Genomic DNA, 21,151 nt, shown 5'->3' with positions numbered 1-21,151 from the left:
ACCAGGACAGTGATATTTCAAAATATCACTATTTCCAATGGGAAAACGGGCAAATGTGTGTCTTTTCGTTCACATAAAGTCAGAAAAAAACAACACATGAATCCAAATTAACATGTATTTATACTAAAGTAATACAAAATTGACTACACAAGATTTAGAAGTGAGTAGTTTTTCGAGATTTACGATTATACTGTATAAGCGCCCATAGAAATCTTTCACACGGTAAGCAAAACTAAGTCAGACTGACCTCCCATCTTGTGCAGATAAGGATGATGTAAACATGATGTAAAGTGTTTCAGCCAATCAGAATGTTGCCTTTTTTCCCTAATTTCACAACACCTACACTGTCACTTTGTAAAACTGTAATCAAATTGCTTCGCTGTTTCCCATTGTGAAAAGGAACACAGCGCACTGCCATCGAGACAGAACAGCAACTACAGTGACAGCAGCCAAATAGTCAAACAACAATAAAAGGTACAAATTAACCTATTTAAAATACAGACTTAAACCTATCTCACAAATCTGTCAATCAAACTTACCTGCTTCCTTTTGCTCATTACTTCCGATAAATACACCGTACAATACTATCAATTTAATATCTGTTTCGCTTCAGCCAATCGCATGAGATTATATGCAGGTCCACACTTATGAAGCCAAATTTTTGCCAACATGGTTATGGTGATCAGATCGCAAGAGTGAAGAATCGGGACACTCGGTTGTTGAGGGGAGGAAAGAAACCCCCTGAACTACTGTACAACGCAAACGACGCAAACTAGTTACGTTTCTCCTGTAGATAGTTTTTTTTTTTTTTTTTATTCCTGTGTGCATTGAACTTAGGCAAAAACTTAGAGAAATGTATAAATAAATAAATAAATAAATAAATACTCCAAAGCGGTTAACTTACTTTTTTACTGTTCAGATTGATCAGCCTATCAGTGCATCCTTCTGTGCCCTGCTGTACTCTACCTGGCAGGTGGGACAAAGTTAGTGTTGCATTGTTTTGAGTCAGGTTGCTAAAATCTAGTTTTCATCATTAGACGTAAAATACCAAAAATGGACGACAAAGCAAAACAAGCAAAGTATATTTCGGCTGAGGATCGTGTCAAGACATTTTCCAAAGAAACTGTACAGATGAAGGTAATCGCTTTTGCACATCTTCTAATGTGACTTAAATAAATAGATTAAATAAATGTCATCCCTGTACGGCCTGCAATGCCAGCATCCCGCAGGAGGACAAGCACACCCTCTGCATGCGTTGTTTGGGCGTACCACATGCCACCATGGCCCTCAAGAAGGACGGAGGCATATAGCTTCTGTGAGGCCCTTCAGCCCCGAGTAAAAGAGGCCTGGTTAGAGAGAGCCAGAAGGACAAGCTCTGCATCTTCCATGGCCGGACCGTCAACGGCTCGGGACATCTCAGACGACCTGTCCCAGGAACCGGACGGAGACACATACAAGAGATGTTGCGTGCTTGCCTTTTAACAAATGACAGTACTCTGTTTTAGTAATGAAGCAAGTATCACTGTTTTTAGGCTTTTATAGTGCTCTGAAATATTAGGTGTATTTAGTGTTTAAACAGGTCCGCAAAATGTCTGTGAAATCCTAATTATAATCCTAATCCTAATTGGATAATTTGACCATGGGCATACGATTGAATCATTTTTTTTAACCCCACTACGTTCGGTACTTTTTTGCTTTTTAGCGACAGGCTCGTCAACAACACCAGCCACCATGACACTTCGTTAGAAGAATTCCAGCTTCTGTAATGACTCCAGAGCTACTTCAGAACTGAACCCTGCAACATGTAAGGCATTGCGGACAATTGTGAAAAAATAATATTCTTCAATGAGTTCTAAAACCCAGGACTGGCTGCAGGGCTGCTGTGAGTTTCTAACCCTGTTACTGAATCTGTCAAAACAACTAACTGCCTTTGAATTCTGCACTCTGCTGTATTATGGGTAATGTGTACATGGTGTGTTGTCTGCAATACTCACTGTAGACTGAGAGGAATATAATGGCAGCCACTAAGAGAGTGCACAGCCCTGCCAGGACCAATGCAGCCCATCTGTATGGAGGAGCTTTACCAGCAGTGGAGAGGAGAGAGAGAGAGAGAGAGAGAGAGAGAGAGAGAGAGAGAGAGAGAGAGAGAGAGAGAGAGAGAGAGAGAGACTTTGACTTTTAAGATCCTTTATTTAAATATTCCAAATAAAATCCATTAAAATTCAAATAAAGGTAAAACACAACAAAAGTTAAGATTCCTACTGCCTCAGCAAAATTTTAAAAATCCTAAAATACATTGTGTTCTCCTTAAAAACACATTTTAAACAAAATAAAAGGATCATTAAAAAATCAATATTAAACAGTGTTTTTTTATTTGTTGAAAACAGATAAAAGCCAAAATAAAACACTGTGAAACAAAAATTAAATAAAATTAGAACAAAAACTGGAGCTCCCCCTCCTCACTCACAGCACACAAGGCGTCTCCCACACACCACCTCTCCTGAAAGTCCTCCAGGTTACTGACCAGTTTAAAATACTCAAACTCTACTCTGATCTGGCTGACCACGAGCACCCTGAATTGAACCACTAAACTGGTCAGTCCAGAACCAGAGAGTTGATTTTTCCTTGTCTTTAAAATAGCCAATTTTGCCTGTCCAATTAAAAAATTAATTGGAACACACGTGTTTTTCATTTTAAAACTGTATAGAACCCCAAAAATAAAAAGCTCCTTACTAAAAACGACCCCTAAATTATTCAGGATTCCCTGCAGTAAATTAAAAAGTGGCCGCAGCCTCTCACACTCACTGTAGGCATGAAAGAGAGTTTCCTCTGCTGAGCAAAAAGCACACTGCTCACTGATGCTGGGGTCCACTCTATGGAGAAACCTGCCTGTGGACACAATGCAGTGTAGAATCTTCCACTGCAGGTCCCCCACTCTCTTGGCGAGAGGCGGCTTGTACAGCACCCTCCACACCGGCCTGTGCCCCTCCTCTACAGCCAAGTAAGCTCGCCACTTAGAGTCTACCAGACCCCTTAGCCTACTATACTCTGTGGCTTTAACACACAATTTGTATATATGTTTTCCACTCATTGTGTGAAAGATAATTTCCTCCACATTCTGCAATTTAAGCAAAGTCCCTCCATTCTCTCCACCCCCCTCACCTTCCTCACCTACTGCTGGTGACACGATCATCCCTGGAAATAAGGAAAGCTGTCTCTGCTCTGTGCCTCTGGACAACTCCTCCCTCAGGACTGCCTTGAGCCGCGGGGAGAGGCAGCCCCTCAACTCACCCATCAGTCTTTCTGCAAGCCTCTCTGAGTGCCAGCCTAGCTGTGCAGTTAGCTGGGAGGCAGTTAGCCAGCAGGAGAGCTCAAGGTTTAACAGGTGGACCATCCTGGTTACACCTGCTTTTAAAAAACTGGCACAGAGCGTCATCGACTGGAGGAACTTAACTGGAAAGAGTGGATTAAAAAATAGGGGCTCCTCAAACAGGTCCTGCCCTGTCAAGGACTCCACATCCCTTTCCACCCTCACCAGCTGCCAGGCTTTTAAAATACTTTGATAAAAAGGAGGAAGTCCTGCTTTACTAAAACTGGTGTTCTCAATTAAAAACAGGTGTTTTCCTAACCCCAGCCCCCCAAATCTATTGAGAAGGAAACAGGCCAGCCTCTTCCAATGAGCCTCCTCCTCAGTGTACAGGAGTCTCTGAACCGCCTGCAGTCTGAAGGCTGCCACCCTGCTGGCAATGCTGACTAGCCCCTGCCCCCCCTCATCACTAGGGAGGTAGAGGACTGCCGGCCTCAAACTGTGTCTCCCGCTCCAAAAGAACTCCAGCAACACTCTCTGGATCTCCTTCACCAGGCCCTGGGGTGGGTCCAGGCATACCAGCTTGTGCCACAAGCTAGAGGCCACCAGATTATTAATAACAAGCACCCGGCCCTTGAAGGACAGTTGAGCCAGCAGTCCCTTCCACCTCTGCAGCCGCCCCCTCACCCTGTCCAACAAACCCTCCCAGTTCTTTTTCATGTAGTTTTCTGTTCCGAGGTGCACCCCCAACACTTTAATACCTGTTCTGTTCCATTTCAGCCCCTCAGGCAGGAAAGGAGGGGTGCCCTCATCCCAGCTGCCTGACAGGAAGGTGTCACATTTTGCCCAGTTTACTCTGGCAGAAGATGCTCTCTGGAACTCATTTAGAGTCTGCTGCAGCGCTTGGACATCTGCATCCCCACTCACAAACACAGTCACATCGTCTGCGTAGGCAGACACCTTCACTGTGGCAGAGGAGGGTGTGGAGGGCGAGGAGGGCACTGTCCATCCAGCTAGCCTGACCCTCAGCAGGTGCAGCAGGGGCTCTATAACCAGTGAATACAGCATACCAGACAGGGCACAGCCCTGCCTTATACCCCTGCACACTGGGAAGGGCTGACTCAGCCCATTGTTGATCTTTAAAATACTAAAAATGTTGGAATATAAAAGCCGAATATAAGAAATAAAACCAGGACCGAACCCGAAGGCTTCCAGTGTATGAAAGAGGTAGGTGTGGTCGACTCTGTCGAAAGCCTTCTCTTGATCCAGGGAGACCATTCCTACATTAAAATCACAAATATCACTTACAGTTAAAAAATCTCTAATAAAAAATAAGTTATCAAAAATAGAGCGACCCGGTATACAATATGTTTGATCCATATGTATTACAGTTCCAATAACACTTTTTAATCTATTAGCGATTGTTTTGGATAAAATCTTTAAATCAGAACATAAAATTGACACAGGTCTCCAATTCTTAAGCTGGCAAAGGTCTCCCTTCTTGGGCAGCAGTGTAACCACTGCCCTACGGCAGCTAAGAGGCAGTTCCTTGTGGCTGAGGCTCTCTCTCAGAACCTGGAGCAAATCCTCCCCCATTATATCCCAGAAATTATTATAAAATTCTGCTGGCAGTCCATCGATCCCGGGAACCTTTCCGCTGGAGAGCTGCTTGACAGCGGCGGTCATCTCCTGGTGGGTCAGCGGTGCGTCCAGCTGAATCTGCTCCTTCTCACTGAGGCTGGGTAACCCCTGGAGCAGCCGCTCAGTGTCCTCTATGTTGCACAGTTCTTTATTATAAAGTTCCTTGTAAAAACGCACCGCCTCTCTGCTGATTTCCTCCCGGGTGTGCAGTTCTTTCCCACCAGGAGTCCTGATACAGCACAGCTGTCTACTGTCCGCTCTCTTCCTTTCCAGGTTGAAGAAGAAACTAGTGGGGGCATCCATGTCTCTCAACTCCATGAATCTGGAACGCACAATCGCCCCCTTCACTCTTTCCTTCAGCAAGCTCCCCAGCGCGATTTTCTGCTCTTTTAGGTTCTCCAGGGTCTGTTCTTTAAATTCTGAATTTAAACTTTCCTCTAGGAGGAGGATTTTGGACTCCAGTTCTCTCACGGCTGTGTTCAGTGACCTGGTTGCATTTATAGTATATTGTTGACAAAAACATTTAATTTGTATTTTGCCAATGTCCCACCACTGTCTTAAATCTTTATATTGTGCTTTTTCTTTTTTCCAAATTATCCAAAAAAGTTTGAATTGTTGCTTAAATTTTACATCTTGTAATAATTTTACATTGAAATGCCAGTAAGATGCTCTGTGGGGTTCTGATTGAATTATTACTGTAATTAATAGACAGTGGTGGTCAGAGAGACTACTGGGGATGATTCTTGCTTTGATAAATTTATTTAAATCGTTTTTAGAAGTATAAAACCGGTCTAGTCTTGCTCTATATACACAGTCTGTGTGATACTGAGACCAGGTGTATTGTCTTGAACTGGGGTGCAGGCATCTCCATATGTCAACCAGGTCACTGGACTCTAACAATGCAGCCAACTCTCTGGAGGACTGAGGGTGTGGTTCATCATTATTTCTATCAATATTAAAATTAACAGTACAATTAAAATCTCCTCCTAGTACCACCACATCATTATTATTAATATTAAAAAGAGCTTGCTTTAATTTCTTAAAAAATAAAATTCGTTCCCCCCCCTCTATTGGGGGCATAAATATTAATAAAAACATACACTGTACTGCCCAGCCTAGCTCTTACTTTTAAAATCCTCCCTTTCTCGATTTCATCCATATCTAGTAAAACTGCCCCCAGGCTGGGTTTAAAAAGCACGGCTACTCCTGCACTAGTACTAGCGCCGTGACTCATCACGCACAGCCCCTTCCACTCCGCTCGCCACGCCTCCTCATTCTCCTGATCCGAGTGTGTTTCCTGCAGAAACACCACCCCCGCCTGCTTCTGCTCTAAAAACTCGACTAGCTGCACCCTCTTAAAAGACTGTCTGCAGCCGTTTAGATTAAAAGAAACAAAAACGCACCTTTCCATCATAGCTAAAAAAACTAACAGACTAAAACAAGTAATAAAAGAAGTTTCATAAAACACAGCCATTTTTAAACAAGAGATTTTGAACCACTTTTAAGATCCTTTTTAATTTTCTGAACAATTTTTTTAAATCTATAACATTTTAGCTGATCAGATTCTTCTATTGTGGCTTTCCTTGTTATAACGTGAGCGGAGTGGAGAAATAACCTTAGATCAGGGAAAAAACTCTCTATTTCTACTCCCCTTTTCCCTTTTGTTTCTATCATAAAATCATTTACCTGCTCAAGCGTGTATAACTTTTTCTTACTGACGGGTTGGCTATCAGGGATGTCTGAGATAAGCGAGGAGTCAGAGAGCTCCCCCTCCATCTCATCCGCGCTGTCCTCTCGCTTGCCCCCGAGAATCCGCTCCTCCGCAGCTCCCTCCGACTCCTCGACACCGGTCTCTGCCACAGCCATCACTATTTCAGGCGGCTGAGATTCAGCTAGCGGAGAGTCTTGCACCGCGCCCGGCTCATCCTACGCTGTGTTCTCTTCCTCCGCGTTGGGAGGGAGTGACGCCCCGCCTGGAGCCCGCAGTCTCCCTGTCTGCACGGGTTCTGCACTGGCTGTGCTCTGCCATCTGGCAGCTCTGCAGTCTTCCATTGAAATCGTAACTTTTTCGCTACTACCTTGAATGATTCTTCACCATTCTCAGTAGTAGTTGTATTATCCTCCGAACCCGTCAGTGACAGGCTGCGGCTGGGTCTCTTTGTGCGAGGCCGTGGCGTTGGTGGTTCTGCTCCGGTTTCCTTCTGGATCGCCGCCTCCTCGGTCAGCACGGGCTCGCTCTGCGGCTGCGGTGCAGGAGCCGACTCTTCCTCCCGCTCACCCCCAACACCCCCGACTTCCTCCCTGCCAGCATCGCCCTGATCCTGCCCTGTCTCCGCTCTAGCCTCCTTTCTCAGGCAGGCTTTCCTCTGGTGTCCCTGTTCTCCACAGTAAAAACACCTCATCGTTTCGAAACTGACGAACACCACACAATTCATCCCTTTTACGTTAAAATTCCAGGCAACATTAATGATTTGATTAGGATCATTTAGTAAAACAAACGCCTGCCTTCTAAACGACATGACGTGCCTAACACTGTTATTTTTGCACCCCAACGGGATTCCCTTAATCGGGGACACCAGTTTACCAAAACGACCTAAATTCTTTTCTAATTGCTCATTTTTTAAAAACTGAGGCACATTAGAAATAATAACTTTCGTAACCGGGGTTACTAGAGGGGAAACCTGAACAAATTCACCTTTCACTGTAAATCCTTCCTCTACCAGCTTGTGTACCAGAGACACCTCCACTAAAAATATTACCAGCGCTTTATTCATTCTTGACGCCGACATAATATTCTCAAACCCCACCACCTCTCCTACTGCCAGCAGGCACTCCTCCACCGAAACCCCGGGGTCAGGCAGGCAACGGACCCCGTGTTGGCGAGTGAGAGCCCCCAGCCCTCCTGAACGAGACCCCATAACGGGATCTCCAAACACACACCCAAAAAGAACAACTAAGTAACTATCAAACAAAATAAATAAATAAATAGATAGATAGATAGATAGATAGATAGATAGATAGATAGATAGATAGATAGATAGATAGATAGATAGATAGATAAAGTTTTAAATTTCCCGGTCCTACCGCACCGGCATTCCACCTCTCTGTAAGCCCTTCCCACAATCCTCCACGAGAGAGAGAGAGAGAGAGAGAGAGAAGTGTTCATTCACAACACATGCACAGGTACACAGGGTCAGCCCCAGAGCTGTATCACTGCCCAGTGTCCTAGTCACCCAACAATGCTTCAACGCCTTTACAGCTGCCCCTAGGTTTGTTCATGTGGGGTCTCTGATCTGCCTAAAAGATCCATGTGGCGATAGTCTCACTAAGCCCAGGTATAAGGGTCCACACTGTCTCAATATACTCTGCTCATTTCTACTACACAGACAGTGTTTTATTTCAGAAAAAAGTTTTTAAAGTGTATCTTTCTCTTTTTCAGAACATATAATCATTGGCCAATGCTGATCAGGGTTGCCGTTTTAATTCAAAAGTATGCAACACACAGTTGCGGTTTCAATGGCAGTAGTTCCATTTTCTCACAGTTTGTGTAAGATTTAACTTCCTTAAACACAACTTCTTTTTTTTTCTCACACTCAAAAGCATCGATTAATTTTTATTTTTATTTTTTTTACTATTTTGTTTTACCTGTGTAAGATGTAAATATTATGGGTTCTAGTCATAGAAACTGAAATGATTTGTTTTCTGTTTCACACATAGAACTATAGTTAGTAATGTTGAAAATGATCTAAATAATAATCTAGAAACAATAGAGAATGATGGAGAACACATATAATAGGATATCCCCTTATAAGTGTTTACCATGTTGCACTTGCAGGGTAATTTGCCATTTTTCCGTGTGTATAGTATGAATTTACCATAGTTTACCCTGGTTTGTCATGTTTTGAACAGATAAGAAATACAACATTACACAAATGTAAATGATATAAAGTATCCCTCCTGCTACATTTTCCCCATAAATTAAAGTTGCTGAAAAAAGTAATGGAATATACAAAGCACGAGATCACGAGTTATATATATATATATAATATATATATAAATATATATATATATATATATAACACAAAAAAAAACTGGCTAAAATGGCTAAACTTTTACCAGTAGTTAAGTGAAGCGGGGACATGTTTAAATGTGACCCCCTTGGTACTTACCACCCTGTTCTGCTCCTGCTCTCCTCCCCTGGGGTTGGTTTACTGTTGAGTAGACATCCTCCGAGGGCTTCTGCAGCCCAGTGTAAATGCCATCCATCTCCATAGCTAGTGCTGTAGAGAAGTGAGCTACTCTTATATTAACAAGGCAGCCTCTGCAGGGCTGGACAGAGGAAGTAGGGATTCACACTTCCATCTGTTACTATTACTGCTGCTTATCTCTGTAGCTATTATGCTGTATGAGGTGTGAGCTGCAGAGAACTCAGATAGGAGTTTAATAAGTTACATTGTTTCATTTGGTGTTTATAGAATATCTGAAATGACTTATATTTGTGTTCAACAGGTGGACCTCCCAATCCATATCAGCAAACTGATTAATAGTGTAAAATCAAATTCATTGCAGTGGTGAAAGTCTTGAAATTAATTGACAGATCTTTTATTGAAGCAACCACAGTGTTATGTATTCATAGAGTATTAATCTGGGTTCTACTTTTCAAATCTTGGGGCTAAAAAAAAAAAAAGGTTTCGTTTTCAAAGTATTTTTGTTAATGTTGTATTTGTTTATATCTTGTACTTTTTGTATGAATTACTTATTGCATACAAACTTGTATTACCCTTTTCTGACAGGGTTGTAACAGGGTCCTGCTGAAATTTGCCCTCCTGATCTCATGTGGCGTTATGTAGGGTAGTCCGAGGTCGGGGTGAATGGCTGGGAGGTGGCCAGATCGGAAGTTCCGGTCTGGTTGGCACTTTTGCCCTGACATGGAACCACACAGTCACCGAGCCCACTTTCTGCAATCAGCTGTGCTGCATCCACCAATTGGCTGAGGCAGGGGCAGAGACGAGGCAGAGGCAGAGGCAGGGGCGGGGAGGGGTTGGGCAAGTTTTAGGCAGCGAGGTTTCTGCATTTGGGCTATCGGTCCTGGGATAGCAACCTGGAGAAGGCTGTGCTGCTGGATATTTGTTGCTACGTGTGTGTGCGTGCTTGTCTTCTTCAGAACCTTGAACAGATTGCGACCTCTCCAGGGTCCTGATCCCCACCCTTCTCTTCCCACCTTGGCGGACGTCCATGGAACTCGTATTGACACCAGCCATTCCCAGGGAAGTGAGCGCTGCAGTATGCTGTAGATGGAGACGTAGGTGTACCAAGCTCTGCTGCAGCCTCAGCAGCACCACCACCACCAGCTCCACCAGCACCACCACCACCGCGGCAGTGTAGTGTGTACAGTGGCTGTGTATTCTTTGTTATTGTGTGTGGGACTCTTGTGTAATTTATTTTCTTTTAAACCCGGTTCTGCCATTGCTGGTATTACTGATGGGGTTTTTGTGTTTTTTGTTTTGTTTTTATAATTAATGCTTCCCAATTTGGTTGCTGACTGTTGCTTCGGCCCTTTTTTTTTTTTTTTTTTTTTTTGTGAAACAACAAATAAATGTACCACTCAGATGTCTGGCTTGGCGTTGAGTTTTGCACTCCACCCTCAACTCTGTGACGTCATTGCTGGTCCACCTAAGGCTGATCCCACTACCCTCTGACACCTTTACTCTTCTAAGTTGCCTTGGATAAGTATTAGCTAAATGATAATAATAACTAATGTTTGGGATGTTTCTTTGAAATTTGGCAAGTATAAAAAAAAGATATAGGGGCCTACTTCTTTGGGATGGTTGCGTAAAAGATATAAATAAGATATTTGCAGTGATTGTTTCATTGTGAAGTATAACCGTACATATAATAGTCATATTATTTTAAAATCTACCTCTTATTTTCACAATAGAAGGTGTGAGCAAAGCAAAGTGAAATTGATTACAGCCTTATTTTTCACGTGTCACGTGATGTCAGTGTGACGTGTTCAGCGATGAAGTATCTTGAAGCTGCGCACTCATAGGCCACCACAGCCAAGCCACCACGGGCCACTATGAACAAGCAAATACTATGTTAACAAAGAGCAAACGTCAGCTTGTTCCATCTCCCTGAGAGTAGGTGAACGGTCACAATATATTAACACAGTATTGTCTTGATACAATACCTTTAAACCCCTATCTAAGTCATCTGTAACTCATACAACACTGTCTATATTGATGGGGAGCATTTACACTGCGACGCAGAGTGAAGTGTGAATCCCCACTTCCTCTAGCCCCTGCTCTGTTAATATAGCAGTCATAACTTCCTCTTTAGCTCAGACCTGTATCTGTATCTTCTCAGACAGCACTTGCTATGGAGAAGGGCAGCTCTCAACCAGATCATGATTATGAAAACGTGGACATTAAGCAGCCGACAAGCAGAAGGGCAGGAGCACAACATGGGGGTAAGTAGAAAGACACAGACACCAATCTTAAAGTTAGCATTGGTACCTCATTTCTCTTTATCTTGTCTTTTGTTTTACCCTAAGTAGTATGTTATATATTAAACAGAGCTTTGAAACTTGAGAATAAACAAATAAACCATCTCTAAAACAATAGGAAAAGGGTTACTGCAAACTTGATTTATTTATTCAATGGGCTTTATAAGAGTCCTTAAAGTTTTGTAAGAAGGGCGGTGGGGCTGATGGCAACAGATTGACAAGAACATGAAACAATGGCAGTGTCTTACACTAAATATAAACAGATAGATAGATCAGTATGTAGCAAATATTAGTATGATGGTTTAATTACTACAGGAGTGCTCTGCAGTTCTGCAAGGATTAAATTTGACTAAAAAATCAGTTCTTGTAAAAGAGTTAAAACCAAAAACATTAGTAATGCTTCTGCCTCAGAATAAATGTCCCTCCTCTGATTTCATACAAAGTGTCACTGCAGCTACTGAGGAGCAGGAAGTGTGATGTCAAGTTCAGTAAATATGAAACTTGCAGCCCCTCTTCATTGTTTAGTGGGCAGTGCTGCCATGTTCAAACCCACTTCACAGCCTTGTATCAATCGTAGAGCTGTTTTATGAGTGTTGTGCTCATATAGTTTGGACTTGATAACACAGTGCAGTGGGTAGGACTGCAAACTGGAAACACCTGCAATGTACAGGACCCTGTAATCGAGTCGTTCTGCCCAATTAATTCACTTTATGCAGTGCACAAGGTTTTGATCATTTGTGCATAGACTCAATAGGCTAAACTATGCATTGTACTGTATTTAGCAGTGTTCAGCGCAACCACCCCAAATGTGAAAACACAATTCTTGCAGCCCCCTGAACCTGCACTGTTAATACAAGAGTCAGGGCTGCTCTGTAGACTGAAGGATAACTAAGGCTTATGATATGTATTGGTATTTACATGCAGTAAAATCTCTATTATGTCTCTTCTCAGCACTAGCTCTGGGGATGAACGAGTATGCATCAGATTCTATCTATGCAAACACAGTCAGCAAGCAGCCCCAATGCATAAGACCAGGAGAGCAACAATGGGGTAAGTAGCATCTTCAGCAGAGACTGTGCCACAGGACAGCTGACAAACAAGCCAGCTCCAGCACTGTTCGGGATAACTAGGGATTGTGAAATGTAATGGTATTTACATGCAGTAAAACCTGTATTAGCCAAACTATTTGGGACTTGTTTGTATAATCGAATTATAACTGTAAAAGTGTTTAGATAACTTTCCCAATCAAGAAGCCTCCTAAAGCTCCTCCTTTTTGCAGTAATACAGTAATGTGCTGTGCAGTAAATACCAGAGACTGAGGGCTGAATAACGCATCTTCAACAGGTTACCAGGGTTACATTTTGAATAGGCCTATTTTAATCATACTATTTTATTATAGTTTATTACAAGGGCATGATAGCACTGAATGTCTATCTATCTATCTATCTATCTATCTATCTATCTATCTATCTATCTATCTATCTATCTATCTATCTATCTATATATATATATATATATATATATATATATTATATATATATATATATATATACACAGTGCCTTGCAAAAGTATTCAGACCCCTGACCAATTCTCTCATATTACTGAATTACAAATGATACATTGAAATTTCGTTCTGTTTGATATTTTATTTTTAAACACTGAAACTCAAACTCAATTATTGTAAGGTGACATTGGTTTTATGTTGGGAAATATTTTTAAGAAAAATAAAAAAACTGAAATATCTTGTTTGCATAAGTATTCAACCCTCACACATTAAGATTTGGTCGAGCCACCTTTCGATGCAATAACAACTTTAAGCTTTTTGGGGTTAGTATGTATCAGCTTTGCACACAGTGTCAGAGTGATTTTGGCCCATTCTTCTTAGCAGATTTGCTCCAGGTTGTTTAGGTTGGTTGGACGACGCTTGTGGACCGCAATTTTCAAATAGTGCCACAGATTCTCAATGGGATTGAGATCAGGACTTTGACTGGGCCACTGTAGGACATTTACCTTTTTGTTCTTGAGCCACTCCAATGTTGCTTTGGCCTTGTGCTTGGGATCATTGTCCTGCTGAAAGGTGAATTTCCTCCCAAGCTTCAATTTTTTAGCGGACTGAAGCAGATTCTCTTGCAGTATTTTCCTGTATTTTGCTCCATCCATTCTTCCTTCAATTGTAACAAGATGCCCAGTCCCTGCTGATGAGAAGCATCCCCACAGCATGATGCTGCCACCACCATACTTCACTGTAGGGATGGTGTGTCTTGAGGCATGGGGAGTGTTAGGTTTGCGCCACACATAGCGCTTTGAGTTTTGGCCAAAAAGCTCTATCTTGGTCTCATCTGACCACAAAACCTTTTCCCACATCGCAGCTGGGTTACTCTCATGCTTTCTGGCAAACTCCAGACGTGCTTTCAGATGGTACTTTTTGAGTAACGGCTTCTTTCTTGCCACCCTCCCATACAGGTCAGTGTTATGCAGAGCACTTGATATGGTTGACTGGTGCACCATTACTCCACTCCCAGCCACTGAACTCTGTAGCTCCTTAAAGTGATTGTTGGCCTCTCTGTGGCTTCTCTCACAAGTCTCCTTCTTGTTTGAGCGCTGAGTTTTGAGGGACGGCCTTTTCTTGGTAGTGCCTGGGTGGTGTGATGCAGCTTCCACTTCCTGATTATTGATCCAACTGTGCTCACTGTGATATCCAAACACTAGTTTATTATTTTGTACCCTTTCCCTAATCTATGCATTTGTATTACTTTATCTCTAACTTCTGTAGAAAGCTCTTTGGTCTTCATTTTCCTTCAGATTCACAGCCTTACCAATGATCCTTCAACAGTGGGGTTTTTATCCAGAAGATGTGACAGGAACTTTAATGGTTCACAGGTGGAGGCCAATGGTAAGATAATTCTATCCTCGTTAGGGCAATTTCTTTCATCGGTGCAAACTGGGAGCTTCCACAGCACAGGGGTTGAATACTTATGCAAGTAAGATATTTCAGTTTTTTTTATTTTTCTTAAAAATATTTCCCAACATAAAACCAATGTCACCTTACAATAATTGAGTTTGAGTTTAAGTGTTTTAAAATAAAATATCAAACAGAATGAAATTTCAATGTACCATTTGTAATTCATTAATATGAGAGAATTGGTCAGGACTCTGAATACTTTTGCAAGGCACTGTATATATATATATATATACACACACACACACACACACACACACACACACACACACACACACACACACACAGTACCAGTCAAAAGTTTGAGTACACTTGTTGAAAACAAAGTTTTTTTCATAATTTTTTCACAATGTTTTACGTCGTATACGTTTCTGTAAATACTTGAAAATGAAAACACATGTTACAATATACAAAACAAAACATGAAAAGTATAAAAGCAATGTTCAAGAAAATCGAAAATTGTCTGTAAATCTTTGATTCCTCAGAATAGCCACCCTTTGCCTTAATAACAACCTCACAAACACGAGGCATTCGGTTAACAAGTTTCAGCAGAAAATCACCTGACATGTCTTCCCAGCTCTTCTACAGCAATTCCCTGAGCTGTAGGGCACTTGTGGGTAGCTTTGCTTTAACTCTTCTGTCCAGTTTGTCCCATACAATTTCTATGGGACTGAGATCTGGAGACTGGGCAGGCCAGGTCATTATACTGAGTTGTCCTTAACTTTTCTTCTTCACCAGATAGTTCTTGCACATCTTTGAGGTGTGTTTCAGGTCATTCTCTTGCTGAAGAATGAAGAACTACCCAACTAGCCATAATCCTGATGGAATGGAATGCCTCTGAGGTATGCTGTGATGGACTTGGTAAAAATCACCAACTCTGTCACCAGCAAAGCACCCACAGACCATGACACTGCCTCTTCCATGCTTGACAGTGGGAACCACACATGCAGAACTCATGTGCTCGCCCTCTCTGCGTCTTACAAATACTTGGCGGTTGGACACAAATATTTCAAATTTTGACTCATTGGTAATAAAAATGTACATTATAAATATCATATGGGAGATACTGAAATTGGAGAAGGAATCTATGAAAAAGACTTAGGAGTTGTTGTTGACTCAGAAATGTCTTCATCTAGACAATGTGGGGAAGCTATAAAAAAGGCTAACAAGATGCTCGGATACATTGTGAAAAGTGTTGAATTTAAATCAAGGGAAGTAATGTTAAAACTGTACAATGCACTAGTAAGACCTCATCTTGAATATTGTGTGCAGTTCTGGTCACCTCGCTATAAAAAAGATATTGCTGCTCTAGAAAGAGTGCAAAGAAGAGCGACCAGAATTATTCCGGGCTTAAAAGGCATGTCATATGAAGACAGGCTAAAAGAATTGAATCTGTTCAGTCTTGAACGAAGAAGACTACGTGGCGACCTAATTCAAGCATTCAAAATTCTAAAAGGTATTGACAGTGTCGACCCAAGGGACTTTTTCAGCCTGAAAAAAGAAACAAGGACCAGGGGTCACAAATGGAGATTAGACAAAGGGGCATTCAGAACAGAAAATAGGAGGCACTTTTTTACACAGAGAATTGTGAGGGTCTGGAATCAACTCCCCAGTAATGTTGTTGAAGCTGACACCCTGGGATCCTTCAAGAAGCTGCTTGATGAGATTCTGGAATCAATAAGCTACTAACAACCAAACGAGCAAGATGGGCCGAATGGCCTCCTCTCGTTTGTAAACTTTCTTATGTTCTTATGTACACTTTTATGAATACCTTATAGCTTCCTATAGTAACCATAGCCTCAGATCTCATTCTTTTTTACATTTTAAAATCTCAAATGTATGTACTGAGGCTTTATTGCAAGAGTAAACTGCATGATGTCGTGACTGAGAGTTGTAATTGTTTTAAATAGTTGACTACTTTTGTGTATTTTGATTATTTTTTTAAATGTGATTTGCCTGTGTCTTAATTGTATTTTATTGTGTATTTGATCTTGTTTATATAAGACGACACAAGCCGTCGTCTTATGTATTATAGATTATAAATAATGACGCGTGTGTCTAGAAAGACTGGTTTTCTGAATAAGGTGTCTAGAATACAGACAGATTCATTCGGAATACCCTGTTTACATGGCATGGAATAGCTATTGAAATTTCCCACTATTCTGAATACAACTGGAATCCTGATAGAACAGGAAAACTGGAACAGGTGCCCTGATCGCAATATGGATGCAGTCAATTGCACCTACGACAGGTGCGCAACTTCATAAAAACCCTGCATTATCTCCTCCCTAATTGCTCTGGTACTGGGGAATTTAATACGTTTCTCAGCACTTTGCAGCAACGCGGTTATGAACCTGTCGAGGTGGCGGGTCACGGCTGACTGGGTGATCCCCACTGTATTGCCTGCTACCTTCTGGAAGGTCCCGGTAGCCAGGATACACATACAGACAGATACTACCAATTGCTCCAGACAAGGCATGACTGCACAGGTTTGTTCTGGCCAGGTTATCATGCAGTATGTGACATAGTGACGATCACGGTTCCCCCTGTCTGGGCGTTGGATACTCACGGTCCCCCCGCCTGGGCGCTGGATGCAGGGGCTCCCACTCAGACATTACTTCCGCATCTGCATATTGCTTTGGGCAGATGGCAAACATGTGCCCATACTCCCCACAACCAGGGCACAACTCCGCCACGAGGTTCTTTAAAAAAAAACTCCCAACTGTTACCCCTAACCTCCTCCTGCTGTTGCTGCGGTTGCTGCTGCAGCTTTTTCCTGCCACTCCTCCTCCTCACCTTCCTTTCCTGGGCTGGTTCCTCCTCCTCCTCTTGGAAGGGGCAGACAGCCACCACGTGCCCGTACACCCCGCAGGCAAGGCATCAGCCTTGTTCCTCCAGACCACTGAGGAGCTCCTCCAGCTCAGTGCAGTAATCTCTCCAGCCTTATATTTAAAAAAAAAAAAAAAAAACACTGCGGTTCCTGCTCTGGTCTGCATCTAGGAGGCGCTGGTAATCTCACGATGACACCACATGTCCCAAAGATGGCTGTAGTGGGCGACGTCATAACAGAACCAGGAACCAACAAATAAACAACAGAGAGGTGAAGTTTGGTGAAGCTGAGTGATTGGTTGCGCTCAGCATTTAATAATTGAAGAGACAGAAAATTAAAAGGTTGTAAAGACAAACAAAACACAGGCACGGCACTGGCAGCCAAAATAAACAGACAAACAAAACAGACTATACAGACAAACACGGTGAGCTGATATTATTATTTGCAATTACTTTACTATTACTCCAATTCTCCAATTCCGTTCTGCACTCACTGAACACACAACCCCGAGTGAGACCAATGTATCGAGACCAATTGCTAATCAATCATTCAGTTGGAGTCTCGGTACAACTGCACGTGATTTAATAAAAGTGCAATTCCCCATGCTCACATATTATTACATTTTACCTGCACGTGAAGTGCTGTGCAATCCTCGTGCCTAAATACAATATACATTTTAAACACTCGTGAGCATACCCTATATTACACCCCGTGTACCGATGACTATACATCAACATTAACACGCTACACGTAACATACAACACCGAAATATACACAGGTGTGGGGCAACAATACCACAGCGATGCATACAATTTATTTCTGCACAGCGTAGAAAGGACATTTTGAACATTGCAACTAGGCACAATTTCGGCACAATGGCGATTTGCGACACACATACCCCTCTGCGTGGTGCGCAAACCTTTCGAGGATCGGGCCCCATATGTGTAATAATCATTGGAAGCTTACTAGTGCAATTTAGCTGTAAATCCAATAACACATGTTAGTATTAAAATACTGATTTTTTATTTTTTTTTGCTGTACGTATTTTATTTAAAAATTAACAACTCATCTCTGCTCTTAATAACCAGTACGTGTTTGTGTTTTAAGCAAAAGACCGATTGTTTCCCAATTCTATTTGTCTTCAGCTAAACAAAGTATTTATTTATTTAATTTTATACATTAAAATACTTTAACAAACTTTGCACCACGTCATTTTGAGAAATTAATAGATTTTATAATGCTCGAGGGTACAATAAAATCGTTTATTATATAATATATATTACATATATATATATAATATATATATATATAATATATATATATATATATATATATATATATTATATCTATATAAAAAAGAATATTAAATTAAAGTAAACAATAATATTTAGAGATCAACATTAAATTCTTCTTCTTGTCTTTATAAAAAAAGAAGAAAAGTTATTTGGCATATTAAAGTACTAAATACCAAATGTTTAAATCATTCCATGAAATGAAATGTGTTTGTTGGTTTTATTTTTGTGAATTAAGGTAATTTAAGTGATTTACATTAGTCTTTCTTCTTTTAAGCCTTTATTTGATAACTTGCATGATGTACTGTATATCGTGATATTAAGGTTACCACAGTATTTTTTTTAAACGGTTGGCATACCATGCAAATTTTATACTGTCCCATCCCTACCTGTGACAACCTGCCCCATACTGGGGTTGGTTTTCACATGATATGGGGCTGGTTGTCACAAAGTATGTTCTTGTTTTTACAGAGACAATAATGCAACATTTTTTTTTTTTTTTTTTAAGTGACATAAACTTTCTACTGTGTACAATGACAAAAAAGTTGCATTTTTACATTTTATGTGAATGTAAAAAAAAAAAAAATATAGACATATATATATTTGAAATGCTACAAATAATACCAGAGCCTCCACAGAACTGGAGGACAAACAGTAAATAATTATAATAAGCACTATATGGTAACATATCTCACATGTTGGTGTAAAAACGTAGAAAGAAACAATATAAGACTTCTTCCTATAAGATTTACATGTGACAATCAACCCCAACGAGACTTTACATGACAATTTAATTCTCTCGGAGAACCTACTGGTTTTGTTTTTACACTAAAAGTATCTGGTTCTATTTAACATGGCCATCACTTCAAACAAACTCCAATACTACTAAGAGTTATAACATGAATAACAAGATATACATTTTTTACTTTGGGTATGAAAAAAAAAAAGAAATATGTGCTAACCTTTATGTTAGATGTAACTGACCTCAAATTACAAATGGTTACGTGCCAGAAAATAGAACACACATTTCAGTGTTAGTATCACCCGCCTGCACCATCCAGTTTCAGAGCACTGTGTGGCAACCAACCCCGGTCTTCCCTACTACAGGTACGATCTCGCACAGCCACCTCGCGTCAAACAACCTGCTGCTTACTTTTTAAATACAGTTAGAATTTTAGACCCGAATAGGCCCGTTTTCTTTGTTTTGACTCGATAATAATAAAATTAATTATTGGATGGGACAAGTAACATGGCAACAAACATGCTGCATACATTGCCTTTATTATAGTATTGCAGATGCCCTTGGGTAACCGAGTTTTGGAACTGTTTCGAATTAATTTCCACATCTGTTTAACTTGGCAAAGTCTTGCCTTACACTTCAAACCAGTTCAGTGGATGCAGGCGTGCCGTCTCAATGTATGGGCAAATCCACACCAGACAGAGAATGTCGGCAGCAACTGCTGGCAGATGTTGCATGCTTGCTAAATTACAGCACTCTCTTTTAGTAAGGAAGCAAGTACCACTATTTTTAGGCTTTTATAGTGCTCTGAAATATTGTCTACTTTGGTTTATTTAATGTTTAAATAGGTCTGCGAAATATCCACGAAATCCTAATTTTATTCCATAACCTACTGTGACAGAAATACAATGAGTTCAGATTGTAAATCTCCCTCTCGAACTGTGAAGGTGCTAAATAGCGAAAGGAAAAGTATCTGAACGGGCTGGCCTGACAGTTCGTTTCCGAGGTCAGGAAGTCGGTCAATATGGATGGATGCGAGACTCTGTTGCAGGAACGTATTAACCTGGCAGGTAAACGAGGTAGCAGCTGCAAGCTATAAACGCAGCTGGAATCATTTACCAAGGGATCATGTGGGGTAGCATAAAAGGGGCCAGAGAAATGCTAATCTTTTCCTTCGTTTGGGTTGTGTGCATAAACTTGGAAGAACTGAGAGCTGCATAAGAATATTCTTGAGAGTTAGTTTGTTTTTATGTGTTAGTAATTGTCTTGTTTATTGTATCACTAGATGGCTAAACACGTTCCTGAGCTGTCGCTTTTGGGCCAGCACAAGCCGGAACTGCACTTCACGAACTTTCACCAAATAGTCTGTTATCACCCACCATGAGCACTAATACACACTCCCTGGACTGGTGACCGTGTTTTAGCATTATGGGACGGATAGCGATTATTGTTTAGGACTGTAAACCCATTTGTTTGGCTCTGCGCATTACACATTGTTGTGTATTGCCGGAGCATTTTTCTTTTTGGTCATCAGATCCGAATTATAATTAAAACCCCTGTTTCATACCGGATTACAATTGTTTGTGATTTTTTCTGCACTGCATCACTGTTCACAGTCGCTGGCCAAATTGTCACACCTACCCACAGAAAGGGGCAGATAACGTCTCTGTGTGGGGCAAATAAGGTAAGAAAATTGAATTTTAAAACCTTGGTTAGCACTCCTTTATTTCTCTTGTTTTCAGAATCTGCACTGCTTGTGGATTCTTCTAATAGACCAGCAGCTTCCTGTGGACGAACTCTGTGGGTTCCTACAGCTCTGAGCTGCCTACAGCTGGCAGCCAGTGTAGCCCTGGTAGTGCTCTGTGAGTACACTCAAT

The 21,151-nt window shown here is 41.3% G+C and overlaps 1 protein-coding gene and 1 long non-coding RNA gene across 4 annotated transcripts in view; one reads left to right on the top strand and one right to left on the bottom strand.

Annotated features, from left to right (window-relative positions):
- Positions 1–9,257, bottom strand: part of LOC121326079 (CD209 antigen-like protein C) — a 31,909-nt gene extending 22,652 nt beyond the window's left edge. For 2 of the 3 annotated variants that reach the window (XM_041269233.1, XM_041269235.1), the window contains exons 1-2: positions 9,118–9,257; positions 1,995–2,096 (exon numbers count right to left, since the gene is read on the bottom strand). In XM_041269233.1, the coding sequence (XP_041125167.1) occupies positions 1,995–2,096; positions 9,118–9,220 (205 nt within the window). In that variant the 5' untranslated portion in view covers positions 9,221–9,257. The remainder of the gene's footprint in view (positions 1–1,994; positions 2,097–9,117) is intronic. The other variant, XM_041269234.1, reaches the window with a different exon arrangement.
- A 2,053-nt stretch (positions 9,258–11,310) lies between these two features.
- On the top strand, positions 11,311–20,785 carry LOC121325165. The gene is made up of 3 exons (XR_005951320.1): positions 11,311–11,417; positions 12,405–12,503; positions 20,560–20,785. It is a non-coding gene; the product is annotated as an uncharacterized LOC121325165 (long non-coding RNA).
- The last annotated feature ends 366 nt before the right edge of the window (positions 20,786–21,151 follow it).

This window comes from Polyodon spathula, chromosome 13 (genome assembly GCF_017654505.1).
Source record: "Polyodon spathula isolate WHYD16114869_AA chromosome 13, ASM1765450v1, whole genome shotgun sequence".
In the NCBI taxonomy this organism is placed as follows: domain Eukaryota; kingdom Metazoa; phylum Chordata; class Actinopteri; order Acipenseriformes; family Polyodontidae; genus Polyodon; species Polyodon spathula.
Note: the sequence above shows the minus strand (reverse complement) of the source record. Positions and strands in the feature narration are given on the sequence as shown.